General features: G+C 48.2%; 1 protein-coding gene across 3 annotated transcripts in view; it reads left to right on the top strand.

The window, feature by feature from the left end:
- Positions 1-23,371, top strand: part of TMCO4 (transmembrane and coiled-coil domains 4) — a 112,801-nt gene that overhangs the window by 8,759 nt on the left and 80,671 nt on the right. For all 3 annotated transcript variants that reach the window (XM_032759145.2, XM_032759146.2, XM_032759147.1), the window contains 4 exons: positions 3,668-3,755; positions 10,118-10,304; positions 18,287-18,461; positions 19,203-19,230. In XM_032759145.2, the coding sequence (XP_032615036.1) occupies positions 10,126-10,304; positions 18,287-18,461; positions 19,203-19,230 (382 nt within the window). In that variant the 5' untranslated portion in view covers positions 3,668-3,755; positions 10,118-10,125. The remainder of the gene's footprint in view (positions 1-3,667; positions 3,756-10,117; positions 10,305-18,286; positions 18,462-19,202; positions 19,231-23,371) is intronic.

Here is a 23,371-nt window from a genome sequence, read left to right as displayed (position 1 = left end):
TTTCTGGTTCTAGATCTTTGAGGAATCGCCACACCATCTTCAACAATGGTTGAACTAATTTACATTCCCACCAACAGTGTAAGAGTGTTCCTGTTTCTCTGCAGCCTCGCCAGCATCTGTTGTTTCCTGACTTTTTAATAATTGCCGTTCTGACTGGCATGAGATGGTATCTTGTTGTGATTTTGATTTGCATTTCTCTAATGATCAGTGATGTTGAGCTTTTTTTTCATATATTTCTTGGCAACATGAGCATCTTTTGAGAAGTGTCTGTTCATGTCCTTTGCCCACTTTTTAATGGGGTTGTTTGTTCTTTCTTGTAAATTTGCTTAAGTTCCTTGCAGAGTCTTGATATTAGACATTTATCAGATGGATAGATTGCAAAAAACTTTCTCCCACTCTGTAGGTTGCCTGTTCACTCTGATGATAGTTCCTTTTGCTGTGCAGAAGCTCTTTAGTTTAATCAGATCCCATTTGTCAGTTTTTGCTTTTGTTGCAATTGCTTTTGGTGATTTCATCATAACATCTGTGCCCTTGCCTATGTCCTGAATGGTATTGCCTAGATTTTCTTCTAGGGTTTTTATAGTTTTAGGTTTTACATTTAAGTCTTTAATCCATGTTCAGTTAATTTTTGTATATGGTGTAAGGAAGGGGTCTAGTTTCAATTTTCTGCATATGGCTAGCCAGTTCTCCCAGCATCATTTACTAAATAGGGAATCTCTTTTTTTTTGCGGCAGAGTCTCAGTCTGTTGTCACCCAGGCTGGAGTCCAGTAGCAGGATCTCAGCTCACTGCAGCCTCCACCCCCAAGGCTCAAGTGATTCTCCCATCTCACCCTCCTGAGTAGCTGGGACTGCAGGTACTCACCATCACGCCTGGCTAATTTTTGTATTTGTTGTAGAGATGGGGTTTTGCCATGTTGCCCAGGCTGGTCTTGAACTCCTGGGCTCAAGAGATCCACCTGCCTCGGCCTCCCAAAGTGCTGGGATTACAGGTGTGAGCCACTGCACCCGGCTTCTTTTTTTTACTGGCGAGACCTATTGGTCAAATGTATGGGACTTAACTGTGAACTCACCCCCACTGGCTTGGCTGGGCCACACGGGCCCAGGGCTTTCTGAGATAAAACACACTCCTCTTCTAAGGATCAAGAGGCAGAATTATTTCTAATTAAAAGGTTTTTTTTCCACATAAAAGCACCAATAAGCTCATGACAGAAATGCTAAAAATATAGAAAAATAGAACAGAAACTAATCACCTCTAGTCCCTCAGCCCCACCAACCAAGAGACAATGATCATAAACATTTTGATGTATTTCCTTCTGATCTTTTTGCTCTGTGAAAGATGTTTGTTTGTTTATTTATTTATTTATTTATTTGAGACAGAGTCTCACTCTGTCGCCCAGGCTGGAGTACAGCGCATTCAAGAGCATACTTGGCTCACTGCATTCTCTGCCTCCTGGGTTCTAGCAATTCTCCTGCCTCAGCCTCCTGAGTCGCTGGGGTTACAGGCATGTACCACCACACCCAGCTAATTTTTGTATTTTCAGTAGAGACGGGGTTTCACCATGTTGGCCAGGCTGGTCTTGGGCTCCTGAACTCAGGTGATCTGCCTCCCTCAGCCTCCCAAAGTGCTGGGATTACAGGCATGAGCCACCACACCTGACTAAAACATGGTTGTTGTTGTTTTTTAATTTAATTTTTTTTTTTTTTTGAGACGGCGTCTTGCTGTGTCGCCCAGGCTGGAGTGCAGTGGTGTGATCTCTGCTCACTGCAAGCTCCGCCTCCCAGTTTCACGCCATTCTCCTGCCTGGCCTCCCGAGTAGCTGGGATTACAGGCGCGTGCTACCACGCCCGGCTAATTTTTTGTATTTTTAGTAGAGACGGGGTTTCACAGTGTTAGCCAGGATGGTCTCGATCTCCTGACCTCCTGATCCACCTGCCTTGGCCTCCCAAAATGCTGGGATTACAGGTGTGAGCTACCGCACCCAGCCGAAACATGTTTTAGAAACATAACTAGAGTCATATTGTATATTCAGTTGAGTTCTGTTCTACCACCTCTCTAGAACAAAATTATCCCTGATTTGTAGCATTTGCCAATTTCTGTGATGTAAATATTCCCAACATGCCAGTTTTGGGCTGCCAGTGTCACTGGACACAGGGTTGGAAGGAGAAGCACAGAACTGATTGTCACCAGCTGGTATGAGCTGGCTCCAGTGCAGCATGTTGTAATTTGAAAATTTTTTTTTTCTGATCTCAAAATCGGCATTTACTGTTAATAATTCATAAACCACAGATATATAAAAAAATTAAAATCATCCAGAATCCCATCCGGGTCCCTGCCTACCTGGAGTTAGCCACTGCCAGCATCCTGGTGCATGTCCTAACAGTACCCTCTCTATGGATAGAGACCTACACAAAATAACTTTCTAGAGAGTTCAGAAGCGATATGAATTTGTGGCAGAAAATTTGGGGGGAATACAGAAAATCTCTGATATCTGTAAATGGCAATTCAGAAATAATTTTGGAGGATGTTCTTCCAGTCATTTTTCTCCTCTCCATTGCTTTAACACGATTGGACTCATGGTGTGAATATTCAATTTTTAGGCACAGTACAGGTACATTCTCATGCCAGGGAGGAAGGCAACATCCAAGAGAAGGGCATTCCCACTGATAACTTAATAAAAACCCCACTGAAGCTTAAAGAGGTAAAAAGTATTGTTTTCACTAGCATTGAAAATGGCACTAAGTGCCGGGTGCAGTGGCTCACGCCTGTAATCCTAGCAGTTTGGGAGGCTGAGGTGGGCAGATTGCCTGAGCTCAGGAGTTTGAGACCAGCCTGGGCAACATGGCAAAACCCCGTCTCTACTAAAAATATGAAAAATTAGCCAGGCATGGTGGTACATGCCTGTAATCCCAGCTACTCGGGAGGCTGAGGCACAAGAATCACTTGAACCTGGGAGGCGGAGGTTGCAGTGAGCTGAGATTGCACCACTGCACTCCAGCCTGGGTGACAGAGCAAAACTCTGTCTCAAAAAGAAAGAAAGAAAAGAAAAGAAAAAGAAAATGGCACTAAGGATGAAGCTTAAATTATTTGAAGTTTTGGGGGACCCAGGTTTTGGGTCCTGAGACCTCCTTTGGGTAATTCCGGATGCTTGGCCCTTCTTGCATCTCCTTTCCCCCTGATGCGCCATTGGCATGTGAGAACGGGAGTGCCTATAGGGAGAAAAATAGGAAAATCTAGCTCTTGCTTAAGGCTGAAAGCTAGTTCATTCCTCGGTTCATGTAACTGGCATTTTCTGAGCGCCCACTCTGTGGTTAGGCACCAGGTACAGATGTGGAGGCAACAGGGTGCCCGCCGAGGAGCTGGATGCAGTGACCACAGCTCAGGGTACAAAAAATTGAACAAGGACATTAAATGAGACAATCCATGGAAAGTGGCAGGGCTGTGCCCAGCACATGGTGAGTGCTCAGCAGTGGTAGCTGCCTGCCCTACCGCCCTATTGAGAAGAGCACCCCACATCAAGGAACGTGCAGGGCAAGGGCCCAGGGGAGCGACGGTGCAGTGCCAGCTCCCTGAGCTTTAACTGACCAGCCAGCTCCCTCTGCTGTAGCCTCCCCCAGATCCCACACTCTGTGGACCCACAGGCTGGTTTTTCTCGTTTTCTCCTGCAGGGCAATTTGCATATTTCTCCGAAGAACCATCCAGAACCTGAACAGCCTGTCTTCAGACAGAGGCCCACAGCTGTTTCTTGAAATCTGAGTAAGTATTGAAGGTTTCTTTTCCTTCAGAAGCCACTTGTTATTATTTAAAATGGTCTTCTTTCTGAGTTTACATTTTTTGTCTCCCTCTCTAGAATATAATCTCCCCAGTGGGAGGGGGTCTTTATGTGCCTGTCTTAGTCACCACTGTAGTCGGGCTAATACGTGTTTATTAGATTCATTAACCCGTTAAGAGGTCAATATTCATGTATATTTTACTTTTACCTCAAGAAAAGATTTTTAAAATTCTATAGAGATGTTCGACTACTTTTTTTTAAAACTTTTTGTTTTAAAATAATTATAGGCTCACAGGAAGTTGCAAATATAGTGCCAAGAGGTTCCATGCACCCTCATTCAGCCTCCCGCATGGCTGTTGCCTTTACAAGGAAGCCTCATTCCTTAGTGAGACGGACTTGGCCCTGCCTGGGGCAGCCCTTGGCAGCTACCACTCCCACCTCATTTCCTCATGCCCACCCATTCTCCAAGCCCTGGCTGCACCAAACATCTTTTTGGTTCTTCAGAAGCGTTTCTCCTCTACCTCTGGGTCTTGACACATGTCTTTCCCTTTGTCAAAGACGTGCCCACCCCACCCCTGTCTGATTCACTCCTTGTTCAGGTCGCAGCTTTACCATCACCTTCTCCAGGGAGCCAGTGCTGGGTTCAGGGTCCCCATCTTGGGATCCCTGTGACTCTCATGTTTCCCTCGTCACGGTGTTTATCACATGGGTTGTCATTGTCTGTTTTTTCTGTTTGTTTTTCTTTGAGACAGGGTCTTGCTCTGTCACCAGGCTGGAGTGCAATAGTGTGATCACAGCTCACTGCAGCCTCAAATTCCTCAGACTCCTGGGCTTAAGCGATGCTCCTTCCTCAGCCTCTTGAGTAGCTGAGACCACAGGCGTGGTCCATCATGCCTGGCTAATTTTTAAGTTATTATTATTTTGGTAGAGACAGGGTCTCGCTTTGTTGCCCAGGCTCCTGCAGTCCTCCTGCCTCAGCCTCTGAAAGCTCTGGGGTTACAGGCGTGAGCCACTGTGCCCAGCCACCATTGTCTGTGTATTTGTCTGTCTCTACCACCATACTGTTTCCTCTAAGGAATACCTCTCCACCCATCCTGTGACTTCTGCAGGCCTCTGCTGGAATGACACCTTTCACCCACGTACAGTAGCCAGCCCCACTTCACCCCATCACTTCATATCCCCTCACCCTGCCTAACTGTTCCTCCCCCTGACCACTTCCTGAAGGAATGCTTAGCTGTGTGTTGAGTGGGCTGCTGAGGGCATGGATTCTGCAGCCAGACTTCCTGAGTGTGTGTCTTGGTTCTACTGCTTGTTAGCTCTGTGAACTTGATCAACTTAGGCCGCTTCGTCATTATGTATTGGCATATTATTGCCTGTCTGCCACCAGAATGTAAGCCCCTTAAGAGCAGGGAACTTGTCAGTTTCATCCTCTGATCTGCCCTAAGGCCCAGAACAGGGCTTCCCACATCCTAGCCCCTTCTTCATTCATCCAGCAAGTGTTTCCTGAATGCCTACAGTGATCCAGGGCCTGTCCAGAAAGCTAGGGGTGTGGCAGTGAAAAAACAACCAGGGAACTGCCTCGTATACACAGGTAAACAAGTAAGTAAAAAAACAAAACAAAAGAAACAAATTTTAAAAAACCATTATTTTAGATAAGAATGAGTAGTATAAAAATAGAACAAGGTGCTGAGATAGAAGACAGAGATATTAGGTTGGTGCAAAGTAATTGTGGGTCTTGCTATTAAATTGCAAAAAACCACAGTTACTTTTGCACCAACCTAATACTGTAGCCTGGGTGGTCAGGGAAGGTCTCTCAGAGGAGGTGACATCTGGGCTGAGGCCAGATGATGTGATGGTCAGGGAAGGGTGTTCCCAGCAGGGAGAATGGCAGGTGCAAGGGCCTGGAGGGAACGAGCAGAAAGACAGCCAGTGTGGCTGTGGCGTAGTGAACAAGACCAGTGTGGGGACATGAGATGGAGTTCAGTGGCAGGCAGCAACCGGATTGCACAGGACATTTAAGTTTGCCACATACAGCCCAGGACAGCTTTGAATGTGGCCCAACACAAATTCGTAAACTTTCTTAAAACATTATGAGGTTTTCTTGCGAATTTTTTTTTTTTTTTTTTTTTTTTTTAGTGCTTCAGCTATCATTAGTGTTAGTGTATTTTATGTGTGACCCAAACCAATTCTTCTTCTTCCAGTGTGGCCCAAGGAAGCCAAAAGATTGGACACCCCTCTTAGGCCATCATACCAGGATTGGAATTTATTCTGATGCGATGGGAGGCCTTTGCAGGCTTTTAAGCAACCTAGTGACATGATTGGTCTATGTGACAAAAAGGTCACTGAGGCCACTATGTAGAGAATGCATTGTAGGGCATCAGGAGAAATTGTGTTGAATGAATGAATTTGGTCTCAGTTTAGCTTTATTATTATTATTATTTCGTTAAATGGAGTCTCACTCTGTTGCCCAGGCTGGAGTTCAGTGGCACAATCTCAGCTCACTGCAACCTCTGCCTCCCAAATTCAGGTGATTCTCCTGCCTCAGCCTCCCAAGTAGCTAGGATTATAGGCACACCCCACCATGCCCAGCTAATTCTTATATTTTTAGTAGAGACGGGGTTTTACCATGTTGGCCAGGCTGGTCTCAAACTCTTGACCTCAAGTGATCTACCCGCCTTGGCCTCCCAAAGTGCTGGGCTTACAGGCGTGAGCCACTGCACCCAGCCACTAATTTTTGTATTTTTAGTAGAGATGGGGTTTCACTATGTTGGCCAGGCTGGTCTCAAACTCCTGACCTCAAGTGATCCACCCGCCTCAGCCTCCCAAAGTGCTAGGATTACAGGTGTGAGCTACTGCGCCCAGCCTGAGCTTAGCCTTTTGTACGCTAGACACATCCTCATACCTCTGTGGTTAGAAGCAGGCCAGCTCACTCTTCTCTGATTAGAAAGCTGTTTATTATTGAGCTAAGAACTGGCATGGGGCTCCCCAGATACCAGTCCAGTAAAATACTACCTTGGGCTGCTCTGAGTAATAGGTGTGATCAATATAGCCTCCAACTGGCACGCGGAGTTGATTAAATGTAGTGGAATTTGCTGACCTGCTGACATCAGGCTAGTGCTGCCCTTGGCACTGCCCTTAGTTCATGGTTTATGCTGTTGCCCCTGTTCCCACCACCATGGTCTGAGCTGACCCTCTGAGCCAGGGAAATTTGCTGCGAATCTCAAACGTGGGTTCCTAGAGCAACCATTGAGTCCAGTCTTGCTGGGTGACTTTGGGCAAGGTCTTAACCTCTCTGGGCCTTCGTTTCTCCATCTGAAACAGGGGAAAGAAGATCCCTGTGCTGGTGTAGAGGAAAGAGCTCAAGGTTTGGAGTCAAAAGTCTGGTTTGGATCTCATCACTTACTGTGTAACTTTGGGGAGATTGCTTGATCTTTCTGAGCCTGTTCCTCGGTTGTAAGAGGGAATCGTAATGGTTCATGTCCTACTTAACTTTACATGGTAGTTATAAGAATTAAGCAGACTGGAAAATGCTTTGTAAACAGTTATGTGCTGTAAAAGTGTTGGTTTGTTGCTTTGAACTACCTCAGGGTTGTTTTGAAAACAAATGAAATATTAGTTGCGGACAGACTTTTAAATAACTAACTCCTCTACAGAAGTAATATTTTGAGAACAACATTTTTTATTGCTTGGCTAGATGGAAACAAACTTATGAACGAAGAACTGTATGGAGTGTGGTTATTAGACTAGAAGGCTCCTGGCCATGTGATGAATATTTAAAACAGAGTTGGTGGCCAACAGTTCTGTCTTTGGGCCCTATCTGTCTGCCATTGACTGGCTGTATGAGGGGAGCCCAGTTACTTCTCTGAGCCTGTTTCCTAATTTGCAAACTGAACATTACAGTCCTACCTGCCTCATGGAGTCTGCTGGGACAATGCATGTTAAAATTGCAACCCCAGTGCCCTACACCCAGTAATAACTCAGTAATGTTAGGTCTTGTTATTATTAAACCTTTGCTATGTGCCAGACACCATGCCAAGCATTTTACTTATTTGTTTGTTGATCATTTTGTGCCTTTATTTTTTAAACAAGCATTTATATAGCATGAACCCTGCGCCAGGCTCTATTCCAAGCGCTTTACGAGTACTAAGCCACATGGGCTGTGTTCTTTACTACTGACACAGCTCTTCTAGGTAAATACTGTATGGTCCCATCTGTAGGTGAAGAAATCTAAGTACAGAGAGGTTGAGTTGCCTAGGGTCGCATATCTACTAAGTGGTGGTGCTTGTTTTCACACCCAGGTCTGTCTGGTCCTGAGCCCGCATTCATATCCTTGATCCCCTGTAGTAGAGGCTGGCACCCTTCCCTGTACCCTTCCTGGTGGCTTCCAGGGTTCTTTCTGCTTCTTGGATGCCTTCTTGGCGTGTCCCCTCTCTCCTTGTCTCTCCCTCCTCTTCCTACTCTTCTCCTCCCTTTCCCTTCTCCCCCTGGGAAGGAAGGAAAGAATGGAGGGAAGGAAAAGAAGGAGGGAGAACAAAGAGGAGACCTTCCTCCCTTTTTTCCTTCTTCCTTCCTTCCTTTGAGGTATACCATACACAAAGTGCATAAATATTAACTATACAGTTCAGGGAATTTTTCAATATATTTATACCCATATAATGACCACCCAGGTCAAGATAGAGATCATTTCCTTCACCCAGAAACCTCCTTTGTACCCCTTCTGATTCAATACTCCCTCCCACATGTAACCCCTCATCTGACTTCCATCACCATACATTGGGTTTAGCATTCTTCAGTTTCGTATAAAGGGAATCCCATGGTAGGTACTCTCTCGTGAATGGCTTTCTGTGTATCATTTTGTCTGAGATTCATTCATGTTTGCTGTAGTTCATTCCTTTTTCATTGCTGTGTAATGTTTCACAGTATGAATATGACCATTTATCCATTCTACTGTGATAGACGTGTGGGTTGTTGCCAGTTTGGGACTATTGTGAATGAAGTTGCTGTGAGCATTCATGTATGTGTCTTTTCGTGACATAAGTCCTCATTTCCCAGGAGTGGAATTGCCAGAACATAGGGAAGACATATGTTTAGCTTTAGTGGATATTGTCAAACCATTTTCCAAATAGTTATACCAATGTACACTCCCACCAGCAGTGTATGAAAGTCCTGTTTGCAGCCAGGCGCGGTGGCTCACGCCTGTAATCCCAGCACTTTGGGAGGCCGAGGCGGGCAGATCATGAGGTCAGGAGATCGAGACCATCCTGGCTAACACAGTGAAACCCCGTCTCTACTAAAAATACAAAAAGTTAGCCAGGCATGGTGGTGGGCGCCTGTAGTCCCAGCTACGCCGGAGGCTGAGGCAGGAGAATGGTGTGAACTCGGGAGGCGGAGCTTGCAGTGAGCCAAGATCGTGCCACTGCACTCCAGCCTGGGCAACAGAGAGAGACTCCATCTCAAAAGAAAAAAAAAAAAAAAAAAGTTCTGTTTGCTCTTCATCCTCACCAGTACTTGGTATTCTCAGTCTTTTTAGTTTTATCTACTCTGATAGGTGAGAGTTAGTGTCTCATTGGGATTTTAATTTCCATTTCTCTGATGACTAACGGTGTTGAACATCTTTCATACTTATTGGCTATTGGGATTTTTTTTTTTTTAAGAGACAGGGTTTCATTCTGTAGCCCAGGCTGGAGTGCAATGATCATAGCTCATTGCAACCTTAAACTCCTAGGCTCAAGCGATCCTCTCACCTTAACTTCCTAAGTAGCTGGAACTACAGGCGTGTGCCACCATGCCCAGCTAATTATTTTATTTTTCTATAGAGATGGAGTCTCACTATGTTGCCCAGGCTGGTCTTGAACTCCTGGGCTCAATCAATCCTCCTACGTCGGCTTCCAAAAGTGCTGGGATTAGAGGCATGAGCCACCATACCTGGCCTGAGGAATATCTTTTTTTTTTTTTTTTTTTTTTTTTTTTTTCAGAGTCTCGCTCTGTCAGCCAGGCTAGAGTGCAGTGGCACGATCTCAGCTCACTGTGGAATATCTTTTATGAAGTATCTATTCAAGTCTTTTGCCCATTTTTAAATTCGCTTCGTTTCTTTTTCTTAATGACTTACTGGAGTTAGTTGTTTGGATACTGTGTATAGACCTTTGTGGATAGACATATTGAAGATCCCCCCCTCCATCCCGGTCTGTAGTGTGTGTTTTCACTCTCCTAAAGGTGATGAAAAGAAGTTCTTCATTTTAATGATGCCTACTTTATCAGCCTTTTATGGTTTGTAAGTTCTGTGTCATGCTTAAGTAACCTTGGCTTACCTCTGGAAGCATTTCTCACTGGGAATTTTCTCCTGCAGGGCTGGGAATGGCCACGTGGAACAGGCCATGCCAGAGGCTGCCTCAGCGGCCTCTGGTAGCTGAGCCCACTGCAGAGGGGGAGCCACACCTGCCCACGGGCCGGGAGCTGACTGAGGCCAACCGCTTCGCCTATGCTGCCCTCTGTGGCATCTCCCTGTCCCAGCTATTTCCTGAACCCGAACACAGGTGAGTTCTTCTGTCTCACGGAAGGAAGGTCGTGCTTCTTCAGGGGAATAATTACGGACAGCCAAACAGCCTGCCAGGCACGACGAGGCAATGCAGAGAGGGGCAAGTCATTGTCCTTGCCGCTAAGGCAGGGGTCTCTAACCGCCAGGCCGTGGACCAGTACTGGTCTGTAGCCTGTTAGGAACCTGGCCGCACAGCAGGAGGTGAGCAGTGGGCGAACGAGAATTACTGCCTGACCTCTGCATCCTGTTCTAAGCATTTTATCAATACTAAGCCTCATGGGCTGTGTCCTTTGCTACTGACACAGCTCTTCCAGGTACATACTGTATGGTCCCATCTGTAGATGAAGAAATCTAAGCGCAGAGAGGTTGAGTTGCGGCAGCATTAGATTCTCATAGAAGCTCAAACCCTGTCGTGAACTGCGCATGTGAGGGATCTAGGTTGCACGCTTCTTATGAGAATCTAACTAACGCCTGAAGATCTGAGGTGGAACAGTTTCATCCTGAACCCTACCTGCGCCAGGTCCCTGGAAAAATTGTCTTCCCTGAAACCAGTCCCTGGTGCCAAAAAGATTGGGGACTGCTGTTCTAAGGAACTCACAATCTTGTGGGGGGATAAGACATCCCCTCATTCAGTTATTCACTCATTTATACCTTCACCAAGCATTTTTTGAGCACCTACTGTATTCCAGGTATGATGTGAAGTACATGGAGGGTAAATGTGAATGAGACAGATACCATCCCCCAATTAAGTAGGATACCATCCCCCAATTAAGTAGGACACCATCCAGGAAGGGATAAGATATTAATATTTATTCATTCATGAAACATGCATTTGTTGAGCCTCTACTATGTGCTGGATGTGTAGCACATGGCCCTGTGCAGGAAACAAAGACAAGCAAGGCCCAGCTCCTGCCCTCAAGGTGCTTACCTCTGGGTGGGGGTACCCAGGTGGCTGATTGTAACAGCGGACAGATACAGATGAGTGAGTGCTGTGATGAGTTTAAACAGGGGGTCGTGGAGCAAAAGAATGACATTGTTATATTTCATCTCTATCATTGACAGTATCTCCCGTGTGTGTTTAAATCACATATTTGGAGTCAGAATAGCAGAACTGTTAAGAGCATGGGCTTTGACCTTAAAAAATTCTAGAGGGGAGAGTATGGAGGCAGGAGGGGGCCAGTTAGGACGCCAACAGAGTCATCCAGGGGAACGAGGACAACTACTGAGTGGTGGAGAGAGGACACAGATGGGACAGACTTTTCTCAGGGAGAATGGAGTTGAGTTGGGAAGAGGCTGAGTGTTGTGGGTGAGGCAGAGGCGGGAACTCACTATGGCTCCAAAGGTTCAGAGGCGGAAGAGAGCGTAGGAGCACAGAGATACCGTTACTAGGACAGGGAGCACAAGACTTGGGCCAGGAGATGGTGAGAAGCTCTTGCATCTGCAGTGTTTTCAAGACACAGCTCCCACATACACTCAGTGGTCCCCCATGAGTAAACTTCCTTCATGCCTTGGGTCTTAGCTGTTTGGGGTTTTTGTTTTTCTATATTTGTCTCTCCACTGGACTGAACAGTTGAACATACTCAACTCCTTGGGGGTCACCGCCAGGAAGCTTCCCTTATCTGTCCTCCAGACCAGGGCATTGTTCCACCTGTATGCCCAGGGACCCATCTCTGCAACCACCACACTGCGCAGGAACTCTCCATACCTGCTACCCCTCCAGTCTGAGCTCAGGAGGGCAGGGGCTACCTTGTTCATCTCAGAGTTCCCAGTGCCTTGCACACAGCTCAGTATAGCAAAGATACCTGGTAAAGGTTCATGAAAAGAAGAGGTAGGTTAATGCTGGCTTTGTGAGCAAGGAGATGGTCCGTAGGCTCTGGACTCAGATCTGGGTTCAAATCCTAACTCTGCCACTTTCCAGTCGCATGTGACCTCGAGCAGTTTATTTAACTTCCCTAAGCCTCAGTTTATTTATCTGTAGAATGGGGTTAATGATACCCATGCTGCAGGGTGATTGCAGGAATTAAATGAGATGATGTAGCCGAGTGCAGTGGCTCACGCCTATAATCCTACCACTTTTAGCAGGTGGATCGCCTGTGCTCAGGAGTTTGAGACCAGCCTGGTCAACATGGTGAAACCCCATCTCTACTAAAAATACAAAAATTAGCCAGGCATGGTGGTGCACACCTGTGGTCCCAGCTACTCGGGAGGCTGAGGCAGGAGAATTGCTTGAACCTGGGAGGCAGAGGTTGCAATGAGCCAAGATCGTGCCACTGCACTCCAGCTTGGGCGACAGAGCAAGACTCTGTCTCAAAAATAAATAAATAAATAAATAAATAAATAAATAAATAAATAAATAAATAATGAGATGTAGACAAAGCACATAGCACAGTGCCTAGCACGTAGTAGGCACTCAATAAATGGCAGTGGTTGCTTGCTAACTGTGTGAGTTACTTTCTTTGCCCTAGTTTCTTCATCCAGAAAATGAAGATAATACCACACTTACTCCTACCACTCAGGATATTTTTGTGGTTTTTTGGTTTTTTAGTTTTTGTTTTTTAGAGATGGGGTCTCAGTCACCCAGGCTGGAGTATAGTGGTATAGACATAGCTCACTGTAACCTCAAACTCCTGGGCCCAAGCAGTCTTCCCCCACCCCAACCTTCTGAGTAGCTGGGACTACAGATGCATGCCACCATGCCTGGCTAACTTTTTATTCTTCTAGAGACAGAGTCTCACAATGCTGCCCAGGCTGACCTCAAGCAATCCTCCCATCTCAGCCTCCCGAGTAGCTGAGATTACAGGTTCGAGCCACTGTGCCCAGCAGTCAGGCTACAAGTAATAAAACACAGTACTAAGAGAGATTTAAACAACAGGAGATTTTTTTTTTCACTTAACAAGAAATCCCAAGGTTCCAGGGTTGATTCAGTGCCTCAGAAGGTTTTTGGGGTTGGGCGCAGTGGCTCATACTGTAATCCCAACACTTTGGGAGGCCGAGGCATGTAGATCACGTGAGGCCAAGAGTTCAAGACCAGCCTGGCCAACATGGCAAAACCCTGAATCTATTAAAAATATAAAAATTAGCCAGACGTGAGTGGCACACACCGACAATCCCAGCTACTTGGTAGGATGAGGCACAAGAATCACTTGAACCCTGGGAAGCGTGCCACTGCACTCCTGCCTGGGTGACAGGGTGAGACTCTTGTCTCAAAAAAAAAAAAAGGCCTTTGGGTTGGCTTTGAACAGTTCTGTTGGCCTTCCCCTCCTGATCACAAAATAGCTGCTGCAGCTGCATACATCACACCCTCACAGGACAAGGCCCAAGGCAGGAAGGAAGAGGGCAGGGATTATCCCCAAGTGTCCCATCAGGGAGGACATCTTTCCCAAAATACCCCGAGAAGCCGAGACGCCTTCCTTTGGTGTCATTGGCTAGATCCTGTCACGTGCCCAACCTGCAGGTACAGGGAAGCCTGGGAACAAATAGAGGCTTTTGCTGTTTTCTTTTTTTCTTTTCTTTTCTTTTTTTTTTTTTTTTGAGACAGTGTCTCATTCTGTGGCCCAGGCTGGGGTGCAGTGGTGTGATCTTGGCTCACTGCAACCTCTGCCTCCTGGATTCAAGCAATTCTCTTGCCTCAGCTTCTTGAATAGCTGGGATTACAGGCGCACACCACCATGCCTGGCTAATTTTTGTATTTTTAGTAGAGATGGGGTTTCGCCGTGTTGGCCAGCTAGTCTCGAACTCCTGACCTCAAGTGATCTGCCCACCTTGGCCTCCCAAAGTGCTGGGATTACAGGCGTGAGCCACCGCGGCCGGCTGGCTTTTGCTGCTTTCAACCTCCATCATGGGAGATGAGTTCTGCCAGCCAGGAAGAAGGGGCTGGGGAATTACTGTTTCAGAGAAGCTGTTGGCAACACCATCCAAGAGGGTGATTGTAAGGAGGGTATGTGTTGATGGCCCTTGCAGAACCTGACACCAAACTACTACCAAGCAATGTTGGTTGGTCTTGTTAATAATGAAACTCCTACCTGATAAACCAGTACCTAGCCAAGGAAGAGCTTTGTGTACTTTGTTTCCATGAACAAATGTTGAAGAATCTGGGCTGTGTGCCGGGCCCACACAAGGTGCTACTTAGGGCACATAAGGCAGTGAGTTACTGTCCTGTGTCTCCCACCCCCACTCCACAATATCCATGGTGAAACCTCATGGTGAAACCTCGTCTCTACTAAAATTACAAAATTAGATGGGCGTGGCGGCGCACATCTGTAATCCCAGCTACTTGGGAGGCTGAGGCAGGAGAATCGCTTGAACCTGGGAGGCAGAGGATGCAGTGAGCCAAGATCCTGCCATTACACTCCAGCCTGGGCAACGAGAGTGAAACTCTGTCTCAAAAACAAACAAACAAATAAACAAAACCCAGCAGCCCAGGTGCGCCGTGTGTAAGACGGGGTAGGATGAAAGGGGATGTTTGATGCCCCTGCTCAGTGAGTTTCCCGTGCATGGCGGGTGCTTAGGGATGTAACCACTGGAGTGGGGTAACCTCTGCAGCAGGTATGCATAGCCTCTGAGGTCCCAGAGATGTAGGTTTGAATCTGGAGCTGTCACTTAACCTCTCTGGATCTAGGATTCCTTATCTCTAGAGTGGGGTAAACTAGTACCTCCCTTAACTAGTTCCTCCCTTCCTCATGGGGTCATGGTGAGAATTAAGTAACTCAAGGTGTACAAAGCTCTCAGCACAGGGACTGACGGACAGTTGCTCTACAATTGTTATCTGCTGTCGTTGTTGCTGTTGATTTTCCTGTATTTCTACCAGACCAACAAACACATTAGTAGCAATTATCAAGGCCCTGCCAATCTAAAATGCTACTTGTTATTTGGTAACTTTGCATATATATATTTTTAATTCGTTTGTCCATGGAAAGAAACACATTACTCTCTAGTGCTTTGTAGGTGCCAGGTATTGTTCTAAGCACATGACAAATACTTACTTAGTTAATCCTTTCAACAACTCTATGAAATACGTTTCATCATCTCCACTGTTTTACAGATAAGGAAACTAAGGCCCAGAGAGGTAAAGTCACTTGTCCAAGGTCACACAGCTCATGGCAGAGCTGGGATTTGAACCAGTCTGTGCTCTTTACCCCTGCACTCTTGTTAAGAGTTGCTTCTCCATATCCAAAACTTTCTTCGTGGACAGCAGGGCCAGGCCATGCTGTAGCCCTTGGCCCTGAGCCCTTTCTGTATATAAATTTGCCTCTAAGTAATGTTCAGTTCACTTAGCCATCCCCTCCTCCCCAAATACATACCTCATTACCACCCCAAGGTAATCCCAGTAAATTGCAGTGGGGCAAATTATAATCACTGTGATAGCAGTAGCTAACATTTATCCAGGGTTCACTGGTGCCAGACAGTGTTACCATGCCATTTAATCTGTTCAACTCACCTATGAGGCAGGTCCTGTTATTATCCACATGTTATCTCAGAGGGAAATGAAGCTGAGAGGTAAAGTGAGGACACAAAGCCAATTTCCAGGGGAACCAGGACTCCCCCAGGTGGTTGGACTTCAGAGTCCAACTCTTAACCCCATCCTCCACTGCCTCCCTCTGCCACCTTGTCAATCAAAATAACGATGCTAGCTAACATCGTTTTTAGTCTCATGTAGTTGAGCCTCTACTACACGCCAGGCTCACTTTCGGCGCTTTATATTTATCATCTCACTTCATCCTCAGCCAACCTTACGAAGTTGGTCTCTTGAACCCATTTTGCCGATAAGGACACTGAGGCACAGAGAGGCCATTACACTTTCCCAAGATGCCCTCTGCTAAGATTCCTCTTCAAGAGTGAAGGCCTTTCACCCCCAGCTGCTGGCAAGGCTGCCAGCACAGCCCTGAGCTGTCTGTACCTTTTTGGGCCTGCCTCAGCTGAAGAGAGCCACGTTGCCCGAGGTTCTGTCCCCTCCCTGGAGCACCTGCATCCGGTAACTGGCTGATGCACAGCTGTAAAGGCCTGGCCCTCTCACCCTGCTGGGGACAGTTCTGAAGTGTCATCCCATCTTTAGAACTCCCTGCAGGGGCTGCTGAGACCTCCCTTGAGACTGTATCACAGCTCAGCTGCCTCCTCTGCCCAGCCCTAATTCCTCCCTTCCCTCACCAAGGTGTTGGTCACAAGGGGAGCCCTAATCATCTCCATTTCGGGGCAGCTTCCCAGGAACCCGACCATAACAGTGGTGAGGCCAGGATTTAGTTTATTTTTTTATTTTTATTTATTTTTGAGACAGAGTCTCACTCTGTCACCCAGGCTGGAGTGCAGTGGTGCGATGTCAGCTCACTGCAACCGCCGACCCTGGGTTCAAGCGATTCTCATGCCTCAGCCTCCTGAATATATGGGACTACAGGTACATGCCACCATGCCCAGCTAATTTTTGTACTTTTAGTAGAGACGGGATTTCACCATGTTGGCCAGGCTGGTCTTGAACTCCTGACCTCAGGTGATCCACCCAGCCCCACTTCCCAAAGCATTGGGATTACAGGCGTGAGCCACTGCGCCCGGCCGAGGCTAGGATTTAAACCCAAGTTCCTCACAACTCCCATCAAGGTCCCGGTCCCACTCTAAGGAATGTGATAGCTGGGCCATGTGGTGCAAGGGCAGGGGGCTCCTGACATTGCCTCTACCACCCGGGAGCTCTGCTTGTTTCTGAGGGGCCTGAGTGCAGCCTCTGCCCTACAGGGCAGAACCCAGTGTTGGAGTCCCAAGGCAATGTGGTTGAGGCAGGCTAGGACTCTGATTTTGGAGACAGACCTGGCTTCTGGGTGTCAGCCCTTTCCTGGGAGTGGTATAATCACCTTCTAAGTGACTCTCCTGGCCCACATTCCCTGGCCCACCTGCCACCCGGCTCATACCTGCTCCACAGAGGCGGCTGTGTCAGAAGTCTGGTGTGGACTCTGCCATCATCCCCCCAAATGCTCTGAGCTCCCACCTCTGTGTCTCAGCTCAAAGGCTTCCTTCTCCCCTAGAGTGGCCCCATCCCATCCTCCCCTGGGGGCTCCTGTAGGACTGCACTCGAATGCCCGCTATGGACAGAGACCGGCGGTGGCAGTGCACATGGAGGGCACTCTTCCCTTCACTTCTTCCACTTATGCAGCAGCCAGCGTTTTCCAGAAAGCACGTCCTTGGCAGCATCCAGGAGAGCAGATGGCCTTTTCTGGGAAGCCTAAGGTGGCTGCCGTCACTTCTGCAGGTGGATCCGGGGCTCCCTCTATGGGCTGCACTGAACTGATCTCCACCTCTGTCCTAAGGTACCACATGGCGCTAGGGTCACTTGGTTACTTGAGTGTCCACCCTGCTGTGAGCTTCCTCAGATACCAGGTTTCGTCACCTTTATTCCTCAGCCCCTGGCACAGCCCAGGCGCAAGGCATGCAACCAGTCACCATCCATTGCTCTCATTGCTGTGGCTTATCAGCCTCTTTGATAAACATTTTGGTGAGAGAAGAAACCAAAATCCACATCACCCAGGCTGGGCACGGTGTCTCACGCTTGTAATCCCAGCACTTTGCGAGGCTGGGGCAGGTGGATCACCTGAGGTCAGGAGTTCAAGACCCGCCTGGCCAACATGGTGAAATCCTGTCTCTACTAAAAATACAAAAAATAGCCGGGCATGGTGGTGGGCACCTGTAGTCCCAGCTCCTTGGGAGGCTGAGGCAGGAGAATCACTTGAACCCAGGAGGCAGAAGCTGGGGTGAGCCAAGATTGCACCACTGAACTCCAGCCTGGGCAACAAGAGCGAAACTCCATCTCAAAACAAAAACAAAAAACAAAATGCACATCACCCAAGATGAGGTCTTTGACTGCCTCTGTATTTGAGGGATCACAGTCACTAAGTCGTGCACGTGCAGGCCGTTCACATCCGTGACCACAACTAATCTACACTTCCCAGTGGAGGCTGAGCTCTGAGGATCCTGGGGAACTAAGCCATGTCTGCCTTTCAGCTCCTTCTGCACAGAGTTCATGGCAGGCCTGGTGAAGTGGCTGGAGTTGTCCAAAGCCGTCTTGCCAACCATGACTGCTTTTGCGAGCGGCCTGGGAGGCGAAGGAGCAGATGTGTTTGTTCAGATTTTACTGAAGGACCCCATCTTAAAGGACGACCCGACGGTGATCATTCAGGTACACCCAACACCTGGTGGTGGCTACTGGGGACAGTAGAACAAATCATTTTCTTTCAATCTTAGCCTAAAAAATCACTTCTAGTGGGGTGGAGCAGTTGGAAGATAAAATATGTCATCATAATATCATATCATGATCACAGCCGATGTTGAATTATCATTATTGAATTATTTACTCTTGACTTAATGCTTATTATGTGCTGGTACCTTTTCAAAAACTAACTCATCTAATTCTCAAAGTGACTTTATGAGGTAAGTGGTAGAGCCATCCCCATTTCATAGTTGAGAAAACTGAGACACAGAGAGGTTAAGTAACTTGCCCAAGGTCAAACAGCTGATAAGTGGTGGCACCAGGATTTGAACCTTGGTAGTCTGACTCCAGAGCCCACATTCTTCTAAGCTGTGGCGCCTCTTCAGACGCAGAAGCTTCGCTGTGTGCCCTTGAGCATGTCACTCACCAGCTATGCCTGCAGTTAAAGCAGATAGAAGCTTGTGACACAGACTGTTGGTGGGGAAAGTACATGGATTTAAAATAGCCCCTTCCCCTCCTTATCTCACTACTTGAAGTCCTCATGTATTTCTTTCTTCACTCGCCTGCTTATCATCTGGCTCACATCTAGAATCTAGGGCAGTGGCTTTTTGTCTGTCTTGTTCTGCCACTTGGTAGGAGTCAATATTTGTCAAATAAGCATGCTGATCGTGTATCAGCTTTGTCATTGATGCCTGTTGTCTTCTCCCTCAGGACCTTCTGAGCTTCTCACTCAAGGATGGTAAGTTGATTTTCTAAGCTCTGTAAATGGTGGGTATCCATCTTCACCCCTGGTTAGCAAAGCCAGTGAGGGGTGCCACCACCTGGGGCCGGGTCCCCCGTGGCCTTTTGACTTCAGGAAGGAAAGGAACCTGATGTCATTGGTGAGCTGGTGAGCCCTTCATTCATGCCAGGACTGCATGGTGCTTCTCAGACTTTATTTCACTTATTCCTCACAATAGGCCTGTGGTTTTACCTCCTAAGTAACTCTTGAATCTGGTTCCTTCCCCTCTCCACCCAGGCCCCTGGTCTGAGCCACTGTCGCCCCTCCTGGATAACAGCAGGGCCTTCTCACTGGCCTTCCTGCCACCACTCTGGCCAGCAGTTTTCTCCCCACTCTGCAGCTAGAGTGTTCTTTTCAAAGGCCCACGTCACCACGCCAGCTCCCTGCTAACTGCCTCAAAGTGGCTCCCTCTGCACTCAGGAGAAAAAAATCAGCCCCTCTGGTGTGGCTCTCAGGCCCTAATGGGCTGACCCTTGTCCTGCTCCAGCCTCACCTCTGCTTTCAGTCCCCCTGCGGTGGGGCTTCAGCCACGCCGGCCTCCGGCAGCTCCCTGAGCACGTGTGCTTTGTGGCTTTGCACACACCCCTGAGCACGTGTGCTTTGTGGCTTTGCACACACCCCTGAGCACGTGTGCTTTGTGGCTTTGCGCGTACCCCTGAGCATGTGTGCAAAGTGCAGCTTTGCACGCACCCCAGGGCACGTATGCTTTGCGGCTTTGCATGCACCCCGGGCACGTGTGCTTTGTGTACAGCGGCATCTTTGCACACACCCTTCCTCTGGCTGGAAATCTCTTGCCCCCCTTTGCCTACTTACTTTTGACCTTTCCTTCATCCCTTCGCTCAGTCATCACCTCTCAGGGGAAGCCTTCTGGGTCTCCTGACTTGCACGCTCCCAGCACCACATCGACCATGGTCACAGCTGTGCCCCTAGTTACATGATTCTTGGACTGCTAACTGGCTTTCCACGAGACCACAAGGTGCCATTTAGGCAGGGTCTGTGTCTGGTTTTGTTCACTTCCAGGGCTTGACCCAGCACCTGGCACATCACACACACTTGGTAAATATCTGTTGAATGAATTAATGAAATAGATCTTATGGCCGCATCTTATGGATCAGGAAGTCAGTTCAAAGAGGTTAGGCAATTTACCCGAGGTTGCTCAGTACACGGCAGTGCGGGACTCCCTGTGTTGGCTCCTTAGGACTGCTGTAACAAATTCCCACAAACTGGGCAGCTTAAAGCAACAGGAATCTCTTCCCTCACAGTGTTCTTGGCCAGGAGTCTGGAATCAAGGCATCAGCAGATCACACCCCCTATGAAGGCTGCAGGGGAGAATCCACTGTGCCTCTTCCAGCTTCTGTTGACCCCAGGTGTGCCTGGTTTGTGGCTCCCTCACTTCAGTCTTTGCCTTCTTCCTATGGCCTTGTCCTTCCCCCTTTCCTCCCCTCTGTGTGTCTTTTATGAGAACTCTTGTGTAGGGTAATCTCATTTCGAGATTTTTAACTTAATTATATCTGCAAAGACTCTTTTTCCAAATAAGGTCACATACATAGGTTCTGGGACACAGATGTATCTTGTTTGTGGTGGTTGGCGGAGGTGGGGGGGGTGTGGTGCACTATTCAGCCCTCTATACCAGGATTCCCCAACCCCCCAGGCCACAGACTGGTACCAGTTCATGGACTGTTAGAAACTGGGCCACAAAAGCAGGAAGTGAGCGGTGGGCAAGTGAATGAAGCTTCATCTGTATTTCTAGCCGCTCCCCATTGCTGGCATGGCTGCCTAAGCTCCACCTCCTCTCAGGTCAGCGGCGGCATTAGATTCTTGCAGGAGCGCGAACTCTATTGTAAACTGCACACGCAAGGGATCTAGGTTGCGTGCTCCTTATGAAAGTCTAATACCTGATGATCTGTCACTGTCTCCCATCACCCCCAGATGGGACCTTCTAGTTTCAGGAAAACAAGCTCAGGGCTCCCACTGATTCTACATTTTGGTGAGTTGTATAATTATTTCATTATATATTACAGTGTAATAATAATAGAAATAAAGTGCACGATAAATGTAATGCACTTGAATCATCCAGGAACCATCCCCCCGGCCCCCGCCAGTGGTCCATGGTAAAACTGTCTTCCCAAAAACTGGTCCCTAGTGCCAAAATGTTGGGGACCACTGCCGTCTACCACTCCAAGATGCCTGCATTAAGCCACTGCGCGGGCTGCCTCCTGAGCCTCTCCCCACCCCCACAGCTCCCGTCCAACTTCTTCCCACCAGCTCCTCTCTGCCAGGGCTCCCCTATTATTGCATAAGTGGCTTCTGTTCTCTAAACTGGGGAGAAGCTTTTATGCAGTGACCTCTGATGTTTATTCTGATGGCAAGCAGGGAGGAAACACAACATAGAAGAAATCGCCAGCATCCTCCAAACCCTGTAATGGGGAAACTTTTGCCTGGCTCCCCACTGGAACCCTCCTAGTGGAAGGAGGAGGAGGAAGAGCAGAATTTCGTAGTGGGAAGGAGCCGCAGGGGAGGTCAGCAGGGCAGCAGTGCAGTGGGCGGGCTTTGGGCCAGCTGGAAGCCTGAGGAGGGAGAGTGGGATGGATTTCACCTGGGCAGGTATGCAGATGGCCGGCCTCAGCAAGGAGAGCGGAGAGAGGAGGGGTGAGGGGCTGCCCCCAGAACCATTCTTCATGCTACAGAACTGCTGCAGACCAGGTACAGAGGATAGAAGAGAGAGGGCTCAGAAATGACGTCCCAGCCCTCGGATTCTGGTGATCTGGTGCCAGCTGCAAGGGGACTGGGACTCTGTCTCAGGAATCCTGGCGTTTGTCTCCAGTGACCCTTTCAGGGCAGGTGGTAGTCAGGGACCCTAAAAGAGGAGGGTGCTGAGGCTTGCTGAAGCCCACACAGCAGGGCGGATGAGCTGCTTTCTCATGCGTGCTTGGCCATGCATGTGTGTTTAGTGCAGTCAGTGCCTGCCGGGGTGGCAGGACATGTAGGTCACCCTATCTTGGGGATTCTTGTTATGAGCAGAATAAATTTTCTTTACTGTTTTTTAAAAAAGACCTCTAAGCCCTTGCTACTCTCAGTGTGGTCCGTGGACCCAGCAGCATCGGCACTGCTGGGAGGTTTGTGAGAAATACAGAGTCTCAGCCCCCACCCGGACCCGCTGATTGGGATCTGCGTGGAATCCAGGCAATTCCGGAGTGCTTTCTACTTAGAGGAGCGCTGCTCTACGGCTCCAAAGAGTGTGTTTGGGCCTAGTGTATCCAAAGCATTTTAATTCCATATCGTGGAGCTGAAAGGGCTCTCCACGGGTGACCGGGCCAGCCTCTGCTTTCAGGCAGGCGAGGCCTTCGGTAATACTTTATGTAGCAGAGACAGCTAGGCGGCCCCCAAGGGAGTGGCAGGGTTGGCCTGAGAACATTGCTTCGGTCACTGGACTCTGAGTTTGGGGCATTTTCTGTCTGCACCCCCTGGAGCTGACATTTCCAGGGCCAGGCAGTCTCAGGAGTTGTCATATATTTCATTACAGAGCGATTGTGTCACTTTATTTTTTTAACAGAAGTGAGGGAAGAATAATAGTATCTGATCCTCCTGGACTCCCTTGGAGAGAAAGGCTGGGTTGCATGGTGGTCTGAGACTCGGGCTGCTGGAGATCAGGGCAGCAGCTCAGCACATAGAATCTAATATTGGAATCAGTGTAATGGCAAAGCTGCCATGTGCCAAGTCCTAGCTGTGTGGCAGGCATGGCACTAAGGGCTTGCGCTGGCATTTCATCTCTTGTCCTCCAGTGAGGTGGTTAAGGCTATTGCCCCCATCTTGCAGACCTGAATCTCACACATCAAGGTCAACTTGGATGATCCTCTCTCTTTTTTTTTTTTTGAGATGAGTTTCGCTCTTGTCCCCCAGGCTGGAGTACAGGTGGCATGATCTTAGCTCACTGCAACCTCTGCCTCCCGGGTTCAAGTGATTCTCCTGTCTCAGCCTCCTGAGTAGCTGGGATTACAGGCATGTGCCATCACGCCTGGCTAATTTTTGTATTTTTGGTAGGGACGGGGTTTCACCATGTCGGCCAGGCTGGTCTCGAACTCCAGACCACAAGTGATCC

This window comes from Hylobates moloch, unplaced genomic scaffold (genome assembly GCF_009828535.3).
Source record: "Hylobates moloch isolate HMO894 unplaced genomic scaffold, HMol_V3 SCAFFOLD_9, whole genome shotgun sequence".
NCBI lineage: Eukaryota > Metazoa > Chordata > Mammalia > Primates > Hylobatidae > Hylobates > Hylobates moloch.
The sequence above is the reverse complement of the archived record's forward strand: the minus strand, read 5'-3'. Positions and strand labels throughout refer to the sequence as shown.